Below are 15,207 nucleotides of genomic sequence, written 5' to 3' on the forward strand. Positions count from 1 at the left end.
GTCTCACACCTGCACACACACACCATGGGTGCTGGGGAAAAAATAAGCACTACCGCAGTTAGGCGGTAGTGTGGGGGTTAAAAAAAAAAGAAAAAAAAAACAAAAAAATTAACAGGGGATAAAAAGGACAAAAAAAAATACAGTAAAAGCTATGAACCCTGACCACAACAGTTCCAGAGGAAAATCTCGTGCTCCAGAACTAGTCAGGTCTCCAGTGTCAAGTTATTCAAGTGCTGCTGCAACACTAGCATCCAGCAAAATGAAAAATTTGCCTAGATATATCCTGTCCACAAAAATTCAGGACAAATCCAATCAGGTCAACTGCTCCACCAACAGTGTAGTCTTAATTAGTAGCAAAGTGATGAAGGGTGTCACTGATAGTGATTTTAAGTGGTATTTACTCAGCAATAACTAACCAATCTTCAATTTGGATTCCATCAGGGCAAGTCAGCTCCAGACCTTATTACAGTCTTGATTCAAAGAATTAAATTCCAGGAACCAAAAAAGGAGAAAATGCTGGAAAATCTCAGCAGGTTAGGCAGCATCTTTAAGGAGAGAAAAGAGCTGACGTTTCAAGTCAAACTGATGCTTTGTCTTTAGGCAGTGTTTGATTGAATGCATCTTCAAAGAGGCATAATAAACTTTAGGTCATTGTCTTTCAAAGCTCAAGGGCTATAGTTGCCTAGTGGTTGGAGATGTACCTAGCATAAAGAAAGAGATATGGCTGTGGGAGGTTAACCATCTGATCCTAAGGATACCACTGTAGGATTTTCTCAAGGTAGTGTTCTAGGGTCAACCAAGTGCAGCTGCATCATTAACAACCTTTCCTCGATCATAATGTCAGAAGTGGGGATGTTTGCTGATAATTGCTCAATGATCAGCATCATTCACATCTTGTCAGATATTCAAGCTGCCTGTATCAATATGTAGCGAATTGGACAATGTTGAGGCTTAGGCTCTACCTCCTGCAAGATGGAAGATGCATGGGAATACCAGCAGCTACAAGCTCCTTTCCAAGATACACACCATCCTAATGTGAAACTATACTGTTGTTCCTTTACCATCTCAGGGTCAAAATCATGGAATGCCCTTCCAAACAGTAATGCGAGTGTACCTACATGACATGGACTGTGGTGGCTCATCAGTAGCTCATGGGGAATTAGAGATGGACAACAAATGCAGACCTGGCTAGAAATGCTCACATTCCTTTGGAGAATAAAAATAAATAGCATTCACAGATATAAAAGTCCTTCAAATTAATTTTAAACAATCTAACTACCCTCTCTAATATGGGACATCATAATGATACAATTTAATTTGCACAGCCTCCCATCATTTTCTAGAACTCACCTCAGTGTTTGCACTGTCATTCCCCACTTTACTGCTGCCCTAAACATTTAGTCAGGACATAACAATGTTGAGATAGTGTCATGGATCTCGCATTGCTGCATATCCTTTGAAACCCATAGCTATCAAAATATACCTGAAAAGATCTAATTATCATTGACAAAGTTTCATGGAAAGATTTACAAATTCCTACCACCCTTGACAAAAGAACTGCCTGTATAAAGAAAACCCAATTGTTTGTGTCAATTCAACTCTGGTCTGTGCAGCTGTCTTGCTTCTCAACCCAATCTTGTCCGGCCATTGTAAGTGGGTACTCCTTCCAACTAGTCTTGCATTAAGAACACAGAAAATGAGGAGATCAGATGCGTAACAGAGTTAGTGTAACAAAAATGATGTTGGGGTGTTTGCTTGCAGTCAAATGAAAACAGAGGAACAACTGAACAACTTAAAATATAAGAAGGATAATTAAGAATGTCAGTACTCATCTTCAAATATTAAAGCATGGGGCTACGGATCTGGGAATGAGTTCCTGTTTAATTCCACCCTTCACAATTTTTGAACCAGTCTCAAAATAGGAATGCAGCATTCTTGTTCAAAATTAGCAGTAACCTCTTAAAAATATTTAAATCAGGACACTATGCCATTTTTGGAAATGAATCTGGTCTTTGTTTATCATGAAAGGATAGAAAGGCATTGGCAAAAATACAAAAGTTTACAAATGATGGCACCATTATCAACAGGAAAAAAGCATATCAGAAAAGCAGGTCGAGGGGTTACCTAATAGAGGCTTATAAAAGTAAGGAGTTTTATAGAGTAGACATCAAGAAAATGTCTCTGCTTGATGGAAGTCCAAATCTAAAGGTCATAAATATGAGAGAGTAATATTTGAATAGGCAGTTCTGGAGTAACTTCTTTATCCAGGGAGTGGTGAGAATGTGTAACTGCTACATCAACTAGCTGGGATGAGTAGCGCAGATATATTTAAAGGGAAGCTAGAAGAAGTAAAGGTGAGTGATGCATGAATGAACAATAAACAGAACATAGATCAACTGGACATTTGTATACTGTGCAGTAAAACCCAATGGCAAGAATGACGCCAAAGTCTTTGTGTGGTACACAGTAAGGAAACCCATTATAAATCCAGCAAGGACCTTCTCACACCTCAATGGTCATTCCTCCATCCATCCATCCTGGTGTGAATGTCTCCCACATGTATGAAATAAAAGAAGAGCTTTTTTGACAGAGGCTGCAGTAGAATCAGCAGCACAGCAGGATTCCTTCTCTGCCGCATTATGACAGCTGATCATTTTCAGTATTTTTTTGTGCAAATGGTGTATGACGTGCTATGTTATAGGTAGGTGGCTCACATTCAAACAGTCACCAGCAACTGAAACAGAACTGAAGCTAAACTGCTGCCTCACAGCACCAGGGTCCCAGGTTCAATTCCAGCCTCAGGTGACTGTCTGTGTGGAGTTTACACATTCTCCCAGTGTCTGCGTGGGTTTCCTCCGGGTGCTCTGGTTTCCTCCCACAGTCCAAAGTTGTGCAGATCAGGTGAATTGGCAATGCTAAATTCCCCCATAGTGTTAGGTCAATTAGTCAGAGGGAAACGGGTCTGGGTAGGTTACTCTTCAGAGGTCAGTGTGGACTGGTTGGGCCGAAGGGCCTGTTTCCACACTGTAGGGAATCTAATCTAATCTAATCTAATCTCTCACATGCCAGAGTGTGTGATATTTGGCCGAGCAATTCAAAAGGAATGAGAAAGACCGGGCAAAAGCACGGGAGATGAGTCACCTCAATTTGCGGAAAGGCCTAACAGAAAAAAAAATTCTACAGATTGAGGAGTCAGTTCCCCATACCTCCATCCACTCAAGCAATGAACAAAACCACAAATAGAATACAGGCTATATAAAGTTGCCTGTGAATTGTTATGTTCAGGCATTGTCATCATTAGTTGAATGGTTTTCAAATAGAGATTGGAAAGTATGAACCCAATATTTATACAGAGGCATAGAAAGTAGGGACACATGTCTGAGCCAGGAAAGCCAGAAAGCCCAATTGCACAAGTGTCCTGTTAAGGTGAACAACCGAATCCTAGTTGATTGTGTTTTTTTTCCCAAATGTGTCCAAATTGAAAGCTTGATTGGCTATTAAGCTGGAAAACCTGCAGTAGAAAGTAGGTGGACTAGGGGAGAGATTACATGGTAGGTAGATAATACAGGTGCTTGGAGCCCAGTGGAAGGATTATGGGGATGGGATTATATCAACTGCAAGGAAGAACAAATTGTAGCAGAATTGCCCAAGGCCTGGGGACGACATTTGTGCTACTCCTGGCCATCAAAAAGGGATGAAATAGCACTGAACTGCTAGAGAACAGGCATTTCCTCATTCCCTCCAGCTGCCAGATTTGCTTAGCTCTGGGGAATGCAGCCACAGCCTCAGAGTTTAAATGACTGTCATAATCTAAACAATGCAGATCCCTAATCATAGATTCTCCTCTCAGCCCAAACATGGGAGGACAAGCAGGAGGCTGGAAGAACACGACATGCCAGGCAGCATCAGGAGGTGGAGAAGTCAACGTTTCGCATGTAACCCTTCTTCAGGACTGGGGGTTGGGTGTAAGGGGAGCTGCAGATAAAGCGGGTGGGGGAGGGATGGTTTTGGGTAGGGAGGAGAGTGGATTGGTGAGGTAGAGATAGGTGAACACAGATAGAGGGTACAACATGAGAGGAGGCATATTCATGGTGAGTTGGTATCAGATTTCACTTTACCAATGTCACGTCCCATCAAACCCACTCCCATCTTAGTAACAGAAGTCTTCAATATTGGTATTAATTAGTTCTACTCTTTAATTATATAACATTCAATTTTCATGGATATAATAGCTTTATCTTTATTTAATGCAGATTGTTTGAGGTGTTTGAGACTTTATATTATTCTATGGTTTCCCTTCCTTTTCATCTTAAAACAGATATAAAAATGCTATTTACAAAATTGGATTGTTGAAATATTGAGTCAGTCAGTATTATTATTTATATTCTGTGTGCATAACAGTTTCTGAATGGAACCACTGAATAGAATGTCAGTTTAGTGTGACTCTGAAATCTGGTTTTGACAGTTGAATGTTTAATTTCTCACTCATATAACCACAATCCTTCATCACATTTGTTTGCCATTCAGATGTTCCCATGAACTGAATTAGCTTAGAGTGATGGAGGTGATTTCATTATTTGTACAATTGCATTGGGCAGAACACTTTGATGCAAAATGTTTGTTGTTAACTAGCATAGCTTTCCAAAAAAAAAATCTATTGTGCTTTGTTCAAAAGACTTCACTAAAACTCTCTCCTGCCATCATTGTGGTTGACAGCATTAAATTATTGCTAACATCCTGACTTCAGCTGTATTATCACTAGGAAATGTGGAAACTAGGCAGTCAGAAGGAAAGCAAAGAAAATATCAGATGGTGGCTTAATCTAGAATTAATGTCATAAGCAAACTGGCAGAGGGTCAGCATGTGAAAGGATGCATTACACGGAGACTCTCTAAACAACTGAATCTTCATTTGATCACTGATAGCAGGTGCATAATAGCCTTTCTGTTGGTGTTTAACAGAGAAAGCAGCAGGTCACCTAGAAAGGACAGAAGGCAGTTCTTTATGGTTTTTGTTTTGGTGGAGTCAAGTCCAGACCAGCCACTGAAGCTCACACTCGTCCTCAAAGCAGCAAAGTGCCTCTGAACAGTCACAGCCTATTGGGGCTATGCAATTCAGATCCAACCCTCAAAATAGTTCAAGACTCTCCATGGGGATTGTTGTGGGTGCTCACAGTTAAAAGCTCTCTGATAAATTTTCAATAATTCACATGGCACTGAATCTGGATTAGATCAGATCCTTGGAAAGGTTTTCTTCTGCATCAATAGAAAATCAAGAACTGATCAAAACCGCTAAATATCTTTTCTCTGGTTAAGCAAGGATTGATTGATCTGAACAATGGTCAAAATGTACAATAACCTGTGACCACTCTGTCTCCAGCAACAGCTTTTCAAAAACAAATTATTTTGTCAAACAGGTGACACATTCTCCTTTGGTATTGTCAGCAGCTGTAAACATTATAACAATTACTCCTCCACTCAAAGCATGATTTCTGAAACTTTAGCAACTGCTGGAAAGTACAATAATTATAATGTACAAACCAACAGCAACTTATACACAGAAATGTGCAAATAGCAAAGCCTAGTAGTATTGGTCAGGCAGTGGGAAGACTCCCCTTGACTGTATTTCAAAACATTACCATGGAATAGTCAACCTAAACTGACAGATTGAACCTTGCTTTCACATCTCACCTAAAACAGTGCAATGTGCTTCCAAGCTCTGTGGGGGGCCTTGGTTTAACGATAAGCGATGGTCGAATGGTATGATTGCTGGACTGTTATGTTCTGGGGACCTGGGTTTGAATCCCACCATAGCAGATGGTGGAATTTGAATTCAATAGAAAACTGGAATTAAGGGTCTAATGATTACCATGACTTATTGTCAATTGTTGGAAAAACCCATTTGGTTCACTAATGTCCTTTAGGGAAGGAAACTGCCATCCTTACGTGGTCTGAACCACTTGTGACTTCAGACACAGCAATTTGTTTGACTCTTCAGGTGCCCTCTGGGATGTGCAATAAATGCTGGCCTAGTCAGTGGCACCCTCATTTCATAAAACAAGATCTTATCCAGAAGTTTACTTCTGGTTTATCACAGTCCGTACTTTACTGCAGTGTTTCCTGGCTTATGTGCTCAAATCTCTGAAGTGGCATTTTATGTGGGTCACTTACTAATTGCATGTTCCTGAAACAACAGGAAAGATTATAGGTGGGCTCTATGCTACTTTCTCCCCACCCCCACCCCCCTCTCATTTATCTCTCCACTCTGTAGGCACCCTGCCTCTATTCCTGATGAAGGGCTTTTGCCCGAAACATCGATTTTCCTGCTCCTTGGATGCAGGCCTGCTGTGCTTTTCCAGCACCACTCTGACCTAAACTCTGGGCTCACAGATTCCCATACAGGGAGGATTAATGATAACTGAACTGTGGGTAAGCCATTACTGCACCATCTCTGGCTGTATCTATTCCTGCTGCTGGTCAACTCCATTGTATTTCAATTGGTGCATGCCAAACCAAGACTGTAGTTACCTGTTTAATTTAGTGGTAGAAAGCAAAGCGGCAGAAGCCAGTGATACTTGAAGTATTTATGTAGTATGTAAGTAAAAGAGCAATGTATTGGGGAGTTCATATTCAAAAGAACTTTGAGCATGTTAGTCTGGAGAAGCTACATATTGTGGAATTAATTTCAAGAAATTCTAATACACTTTTGAATTCTATTTTAAAAAAAATCATTGGGATTGATTTTGACCTTCGCCAGTAAATGCAGAGGTGGATCACACAATCATTTTCAGAATCCATCTGTGATCAACTCCACATTTCAGATATATTTGCTGAATATTTCAAATGTACATCCTAAGATGCAATTAAGGCTGATAATATCAGTCGATTTATAAAAGATTCATTCCACAGGTAGTCAATGAGAAACTTGAAAGAAATTTTGGATATAAAAATAATATGATATTATATAAGTCTTCTACTTACGATCATCAATCTTTTAAGGGTTGTTCATCCCTGTGTTGCTCTGAAATCACACAAGTTTGCAGAAGTGCTTGGAGAAACTGCCTGCCATTCACAAATTTGAACTCTGTGATTAGCTGGAAAGGAGTGCACGAATACTTAAAATTAAACAGCTCATTTCATACTGAGTTCCCATTTAAACTCCATTGGTTATGTTGTTGAAGGAGCCTCCTGTAGAACTCTGGCACAGGACTTTTCATACTGCTGTACTGACCTCAGGGCGTTTATTCTGAATCTGATCCAGTTTGTTTCATGCTTCAGTTTGTTGTTTTTCAATGTGTTAAAACTGGGCCAAAAACTGTCCTCGTGAGTTTGTGACAAAAAACAGAAGGCAGTCACGATGCCTAAATAGATTATAATTATTTACAAATCTATACTTCCATTTGCTTTCCAAAATAGGATGTTGTATTTGCATAAGTTAGAATGCAACAATCATCAGTTACTTTCTAAGTTCTAACAAATATTAGTAATTGGCCATTCTTATCCATAGCCTTTACACTTGGCTGCCTCAATCCACAAGCACTTCAACTGTAAATTGTAAATTGATACTTACAATTCTCAGTAAATCTAGAAAGAACATTGAAAAAGCTATGACAATAAACATTCAGTCTCAAAATAGACAACAGTGAACACTGTGTATTAAAACAAAACATGACACAAGACCCTCCCCCCAAAGCATCAGATTTGTTATTTCCACACATTCTCATTTAGCTATTAATCTAAAAACGATGTCCTCATTGTCTAGCTGATGGCAAAATGATAATAGATCTTCTCATAATGATAGAAGTGTACCATTTATGCACCAGAAAATCCAAATTATGTTAAATAAAAAGCTAATGCAGTTTTACCCAGAAACATTGCAGTTCCAAAATAGCAGACAGTTTGGGCTCATTTCACATCTGCAACTAAGTGTGATATCTGACATATCACACACATCGGATCAGTTCTCTGGAAGTACTGGAAGATCTCCAACCACACTGTTTCACATGGACAGAGGTGCTATCCAAAGAACAGTACAGCACAGGAACAAGCCCTTCAGCCCACCAAGGCTTCACCGACACATGATGCCTTTCTGAATTAAAAACCTTTTGTCTCTACACAGTCTGACCCTCCTATTCCCTGCCTATTTATAAATCTGTCAAGAAGCCTCTTGAACGTTGCTATTGAATCTGCTTCTAGAACCTTCTCTGACAGCACATTCCAGGCACTTACCAACCTCTGTGTAAAAAAACCTGCCTCTCACATCTTCTTCAAACTTACCCCCTTTTACTTTAAATCTATGTCCCCTCATCATTGACATTTCCATCCTGGGACTATCCATTCTATTCATGTCTCTCATAATTTTGTAAACTTCTATCAAGTTGCCTCTCATTCTTTGACGTTCTAGTGAAAACAAATCAAGTTTGTCCAATCTCTCCTCATGGCTAATACCCTCTAAAGCAGGCAACATTGTGTTTCTGTATCCTCTCCAGAGCCTCCACGTCCACCTGGTGGTGTGGCAACCAGAACTGTATACAATACTCCAAATGTGGCCAAACTAAAGTTCTATACATCTGTGACAGGGCTTGCCAAGTTTTAAATTCGATGCACTGACTGATGAAGGCCATATGCATGCTTGACCACCTTATCCAGTTGCATTTTCACTCTCAGGAAACTGTGAACCTGTACCGCTAGGTCCATCTGTATGTTGATGTTTCTAGGTCTTCTCCCATTTACTGTATATTTTCCTCCTGTATTATATCATCCAAAATACATCACCTCACATTTGTCTGGAATAAATTCCATCTGCCACTTCTCCACTCATGTCTCCAGCCTATCTATATCCTGCTGTATCCTCTGGCAATCCTCCTTGCTATTTTCAGTACCCGCATTCTTTGAGCTGTTTGCAAACTTAATAATCAGGCCACCGACATTATCCCCCATATCATTTTACAAATATTACAAACAACAGGGGTCCAAGCACAGATCCCTGTGGAATACCATTGGTCAAAGAATTCCAGTCAGAATAACATCCTTCCACTGCTACTCTTGGGTCTTCTATAACCAAGCCAGTTCTGTGCCCATCTTACCAGCTCACAGCAGATCCCAGGTGACTTCACCTTTTGTATCAGCCTACCTTGAGATTATTTGTAGGAAAATGAATGAAGTCAGACCCTAACATTATCTTACCTTTCTGTAATATATTAGACGCTCCACCTCATTCACTTTGTAAGTCTCCAGACCCAATTCCTTTGACAGGCGTAAGATTCGGTTTTGAGTTGGACCCACGTAAGCTCCACCCAGATCCACATATTTTACATGATTATTCTGGCAAAAAAAAATAAGAAATACAATAAATGTTCTGTTGAAGAAATAGTGAATGTGTTCATGAGCACCACACCGGTGTGTACAATTAAATTACTGTTAGGGACTGGAGGCCGTTGTGAGCTACAATTGCAATTCCCATGTAACAACCTGCGAATGTATGAAGTGAAGCATCAAACCTGGTTATACATACATTTCAGTTCTGAAATGAAAGACACCCAAATTATTAACTTAATCACTGCTTTTATTTGGGAATCATCAATTTGGCATCCCAGGGTCTGAGTACCCATGAAAGCACCAAAGAAAGTATGAAAAATTATCTGGCATCAGAGTTTTGAAAGATTCCTAACTTTAATCAGCAAATATCTATAATCTCAACAAAACAAAATCTAGTTATACACAGTACATCTGTCTCTTCATTTCAAGAAAATAACTGGGAGATGCGAGGTGATAACCAGTCAGCCACCCCAGACAATCAGTTTTCTGCATCCAAGATACATACAAATCTGATATTGTAACATTGACTGTGGTCAAAAAGACTGCAATACTAGATTGCAATACTGCAAGACCCCAGCACATTCTGCTGACTGACGTTTTGTTTAATTCGCTTGTAAGGGAAGGGCTTTGTTAACTCTGACAGCATATATTAGCACATCCTAAAGACATTCAGAAGAGGGTGTTGAGCTGCCTCCTTGAACCGCTGCAGTCCATTCGGCGTGGGTACACTTGCAATGCTGTTAGGCAGGGAGTTCCAGAATTTCAACCAAGCAACAGGGAAGGAATGGTGATATAGTTGTAAGTCCATGCAGGGACTGTTGAGGGCGGGCCTGGGTTTCAATCATTCAAACTGCTTTGGATGATAAAATTTTTTTGAGTGTTGTTGGAGCTGCACATTAAGACAGGTGGATAGTATTCCATCACATTCCCGTCTTCTGTATTGTAGAAAGTGAACAGGCACTGGGGAGTCAGGAGGTGAGATACTCACCTCAGAATTCCACATCTCTGGCCTGTTCTTGTAGCCACAGTATTCATTCGGCTTGTCCAGTTCAGTTTTTCTGGTCAACAGTTAGCTCCAGAAAGGTTAATGCAATTGAATGTCAAAGGGTGATGGTTAGATACTCTCTTGTTGGAGATGGTCAGTGTGTAATATGAATCTCACTTGCCATTTACCAGCTCAAACCTAGATCTTGCTCAGGTCTTGCTGTGTATTGATGTGGTCTGCTTTACTATCTGAGCATTCACAAATGGTGCTGAACATTGTGAAATCATCAATGAACATCCTTCCCTGAGCTAATGGTGGAGTGGGGGTGGGGGTGGGGGGGGGGGTGGGGGGTGGTGGGGTGGGGTTGGAATTCATTGATGAAACAACTAAAGATGTTTGGACTGAGAACATTACCCTGAGGAGCTCCTGCAGAGATATTTTTGGACTGAGATGACTGACATTCAACAACAACCACCCTTTGTGCTAGGTATGACCAAAAACAATAGACTTTTCTCTCTGACCCCCATTGACTCTGGTTTATTATTGAACTCCTTAATGCCATACTTGGTCAAGTGTTGCTTGATGTCAGGGGCAGTCACTCAAATCTCACCTCTGGAGTTTAGCTCTTTGTCCAGGTTTAGACCAAGGCTGTAATAAGGCGAGGACCTGAGTGACTCTGGTGGAACCCAAACAGAGCTCCAGCAAGCAGATTATTTCTTTTTATACCTCACACTTTTAGGATCATCACTCAGTCTAACTCTATTACCGAACAGAATTCTCATGAGTGCTTATGACCAAGCAACTCAGTGTGCTTCGGTGAGCCAGGCAATGCTACTCTCCTATTACTATCAGTAAACTGATAATAACTCATCACTAGTAATCATTTATCTCCCTTACACAAGTAATACTTGTGCAGACAATAGGGGCACCCAGTGACCTGCTCAGAGAAGGCCAGCACTGCAGACCCTCAGCTCTACTGCCAGATCTGAGGAGGAAGCCAGTCAACTCTCAGCTGAGAGACTTTCTGGAGTCTATTTCTAGATGAGAATCTGAGGTGCACAGTCTGGTGAGCACCTCGCTGCTACATCTCTGCAGCTGCTCGAGAAAGAAATGCCCCAGCTTTCTGACACTCACAGCACTTCCAAAGAGCAGCCACCTGCACAACACCAGGAATAAGAGATGTCCCTGTTTTCAGTCAATAGATTCTCAGGCTGGTTCAAACTGCACACAGACACAGGAACATCTGGCAGGTTAGCCAAAGGTAGTCAGTATGCTGAAACGAAAGATGGAGGAATTCACCAGTGAATCGGTGGAGACATGATTACTGCAATTTCCCCTGCAATTGCAGGTCTTCCAATTCTAAAATTTTTTACAATTGCTCTAAACAATAGATAGCAATGTACTCTGGCCACTTCATACGCAGCATCAGCCATTTTGTGTATTTGTTTCGTGTACGTTTTGTACCAAAAAAAAAAGGCTTTTTGTTGTATTTTTGATCCACACAGCAAGGTTCCAACTTTTTTTTTTAAGTGTAAGTAACTTACAGGGCGTACCTACGACACAAGATTTACCATAATCCTTCATATTCCCTAATGTGTTACTGTCCCTGTGGCTCCAATCTCCTTGCATCTCCTCCCATTTCTGGTTGTAAGTTTGCTCGCTGAACTGGAAGGTTTATTCTCAAACTTTCATCACCATACTAGGTGACGTCATCAATGAGCCTTCAGTGAAGCACTGGTGTTCTGTCCTGCTTGCTATTTATGTATCTTGGTCTGTTTTTCTGGGTGATATCATTTCCAATTCTTTTTCTCAGAGGTTGGCAAATGGGATCCAAATCAAAATGTTTATTGATGGAGTGCCAGTTTCAATGCCAGGCCTCTAGGAATTCCTGTGCATGTCTCTGTTTAGCCTGTCCTAGGATGGATGCGATGTCCCAGTCGAAGTGGTGTCTTTCTTCATCTGTATGTAAGGATACTAGTGATAGTGGGTCATGTCTTTTGGTAATTGTGTATCCTGGTGGCTAGTTTTCTGCCTGCCTGGCCGAAGTAGTGTTTGTTACAGTCCTTGCATGGTATTTTGTAAGTGATATTTGTTTTGCTGGTTGTTTGTATAGGGTCCTTTAGGTTCATCAGCCGATGTTTAAATGTTTTGGTAGGCTTGTGCGATACCATGATACCAATGGGTTGGAGTAGTCTGGTAATAATGTCAGAGATGTCTTTGACATATGGCAATGTGGCTAGAGTTTCTGGACGCGTTGTGCCTGCTTGTTTGGGTTTGGTGTTTAGGAATCGGCAGACTGTGTTCATTGGGTACCCATTCTGACAATGGCTGCTTTTGTCAGGATGCCATGGACTGGCACCCTCTTCTCCTCACAAAGGTTTGCTCCAACTCTACTTTCACGGATGGCTATTTGCTTAAACCGCATGCTGTGTATTGGTCATGTAAACTGCTGGCGTCAAGGAAGAAAAAGGAGAAGAGGAAATTGGAGTGTCGAGACTCAAACAATCTGTGCTGACAACCTGTTTGTCCTCTGGTATCAGTGAACCATCTGTAACTGTCACAGTTGTATACTTTCTTTATCTAACTAAAAGAATGCATTACAGTTTAATTGGCTTTACGTTTGAGAAGCAGCAGTCTTCCTGATGAAGGTCCTCCGCCCGAAACAGTGACTCTCCTGCTCCTCGGATGCCTCCTGACCTGCTGTGCTTTTCCAGAACCACCCTTTTCGACCATATTCAAAAATGTAATTTGTGGATAGTTTAATGGAAACTTCAGGGTCACCTGCAGCAGGAGTTGTATTGGAAATTGTAGAAGTATGCAATGGTAATCATTGATAGACTTTTGAAAGAACTTATGAAAGAAACAATTGAATCAATCTGTCCATAATAAGTTTGCCTATGGGGCCTATTTGTGTGCTTTACCGTTGGATTAAAAAAAAAGAATGCTGCAGAAATTGGAAAAAGAGTTGAACAGTAAAAATGCTTACCAACAGGAAAACAATGTAACCAATACAAGGAACAGGCTGCGGGTAGACCCAACATTGCAAATCGACAAACTGGACATTGATGCTGAAACTGATGGTAACATTTACTTCTTCCTTAGTGTACCAAAAAATAAACACAGACAGAAATCTGTGAACAGAAAGCAGCTGAGATTTGCAAGACAAGGCAGGTTTCCTTGAGAATATAACTAACAATGTTTCACTAATTGTTCCTTTCCAGTGTAGTGAGACAAAACAAGAAATCATGTTTTACTTTGAGTTTGATGTATTGTTGTCACATCTACCAAGGTACAGTGAAAAGTGTTATTTTGAATGCCGTACAGACAGATTGTACCATACAAAAGGCATTAGTGTAGCAGAACGGAGCGCAGAATACAGTGATACAGCTGCAGAGAAGGTGCAGAGGGAGAGAGATCATAATTAACATGCGAGAGGTTAGTTCAAAAGTCTGATAATAGCAATGGAAAAAGTTTTTCTTGAACCTGTTCATACCTGTATCCAAACTTTTATATTTTCTGCCTGACAGAAGAGGGTGGAAGAGAGCGTAACCAGGGTGGGGGTGGAAGTCTTTGATGATGTTGGTTGATTTCCTGAGGCAGCAGGAAGTGTAGGTGGAGTCAATGGATGGCAGGCTGGTTTGCATGATAGACAGGGTTGTTTTTCACCAACTCTCTGTAGTTCCCTGCAGTCTTGGGTAAAACAGTTGCCATACCTCTGATGCATCCAGAAAGGATGCTTTCTATGGTTCATCTTTAAAAATTAGTAGGAGTCATTGTGGACATGCCAAACTTCTTTAGCCTCCTCAGGAAGTGGAGGTGATGTTGTGCTTGCTTGACTATCCTGTTAACATGGGTGGACCAGGACAGATTGTTGGTGACCATTACGCCCAGGAGCTCAATGGTCTCTAATATCTCCACCTCAGCACCATTAGTGCAGGCTGGGGCAAGTCCTTCAATCCACTTCCTGAAGTCAATGACCAGCTCCTCCCTTTTGCTGATGTTAATAGAGAGATTGTTATCTTTATACTATGCCGCTAAACACTCAATCGCTTTCCTGCATTCTGTCTTGTGGTTGTTTGAGATCTGACCTACAACAGTGGTGCCACTAGCAAACTTGTAAATGGTGCTGGGGTGGAATTTGGCCATAGTTATGAGTATACTGGGAATGTGGTAGGGGGGCTGAATATGCAGCCTTGCAGGGCACTAGCATTGAGCCTTATAGTGGAAAAAGCAGGAAGGATGCCTGCCCTTAGTGTTTGCAGCACAATTGTCAGAAAAACCCACTGGGTTCACTAATGCCCTCAAGGGAACAAAATCTGCTATTCCTACCTGGTCTGGCCTACATGTGATTCCAGAACCACAGCAATTTGGTTAACACTTAACTGCCCTGTGCAGCAATTAGAGATGGGCTATAAACACTGGTCTGGCCAGTAACACCCACCATCCCATTAAGGATTTCTTTAAAATGGGTCAGGAAGTTGAGACTCCAGTTACAAAGGGGTGAACCAAGATCTGGGTTTTGGAGTTTGGAGTTTGAAGATTAGTTTGTTTGGAATTATGGTATTGAAGGCAAGGCTATTGTCAATAAATTAGGAGCCTGAGGTAGGTGTCCCTGATCTCTAAAATGTTCCAGTGATGAGCGTAGAGCCAGGGAGATGGCATTTGCCGTGAAGCTGTTGCAACATTAGGCAAATTGCAAAAGGATGAAGGCAATCTGTTAGGCTGGAGTTGATGTGAGCCATGACTTATCCCTCGAAGGACTTCACAATTATGGAGGTCAGAGCCACCAGGCTGAAGTTATTGAGGCACACTACATGATTGTTTCTTTGGCAATGGGATGATTGTGGCCTTCTTATGGTAGCAAGGAGAGGATAAAATTTGTCACTGAATTCTCCAGCCAGCAAA

At 41.1% G+C, this 15,207-nt stretch overlaps 1 protein-coding gene across 2 annotated transcripts in view; it reads right to left on the reverse strand.

Annotated features, from left to right (window-relative positions):
- mao (monoamine oxidase) overlaps positions 1-15,207 on the reverse strand; it is a 162,715-nt gene that overhangs the window by 72,521 nt on the left and 74,987 nt on the right. For both annotated transcript variants that reach the window (XM_072585165.1, XM_072585166.1), the window contains exon 3: positions 9,186-9,323. In XM_072585165.1, coding sequence (XP_072441266.1) covers positions 9,186-9,323 — 138 coding nt within the window. The remainder of the gene's footprint in view (positions 1-9,185; positions 9,324-15,207) is intronic.

The sequence above is a fragment of the Chiloscyllium punctatum genome, chromosome 15 (assembly GCF_047496795.1).
Source record: "Chiloscyllium punctatum isolate Juve2018m chromosome 15, sChiPun1.3, whole genome shotgun sequence".
NCBI classification, from domain to species: domain Eukaryota; kingdom Metazoa; phylum Chordata; class Chondrichthyes; order Orectolobiformes; family Hemiscylliidae; genus Chiloscyllium; species Chiloscyllium punctatum.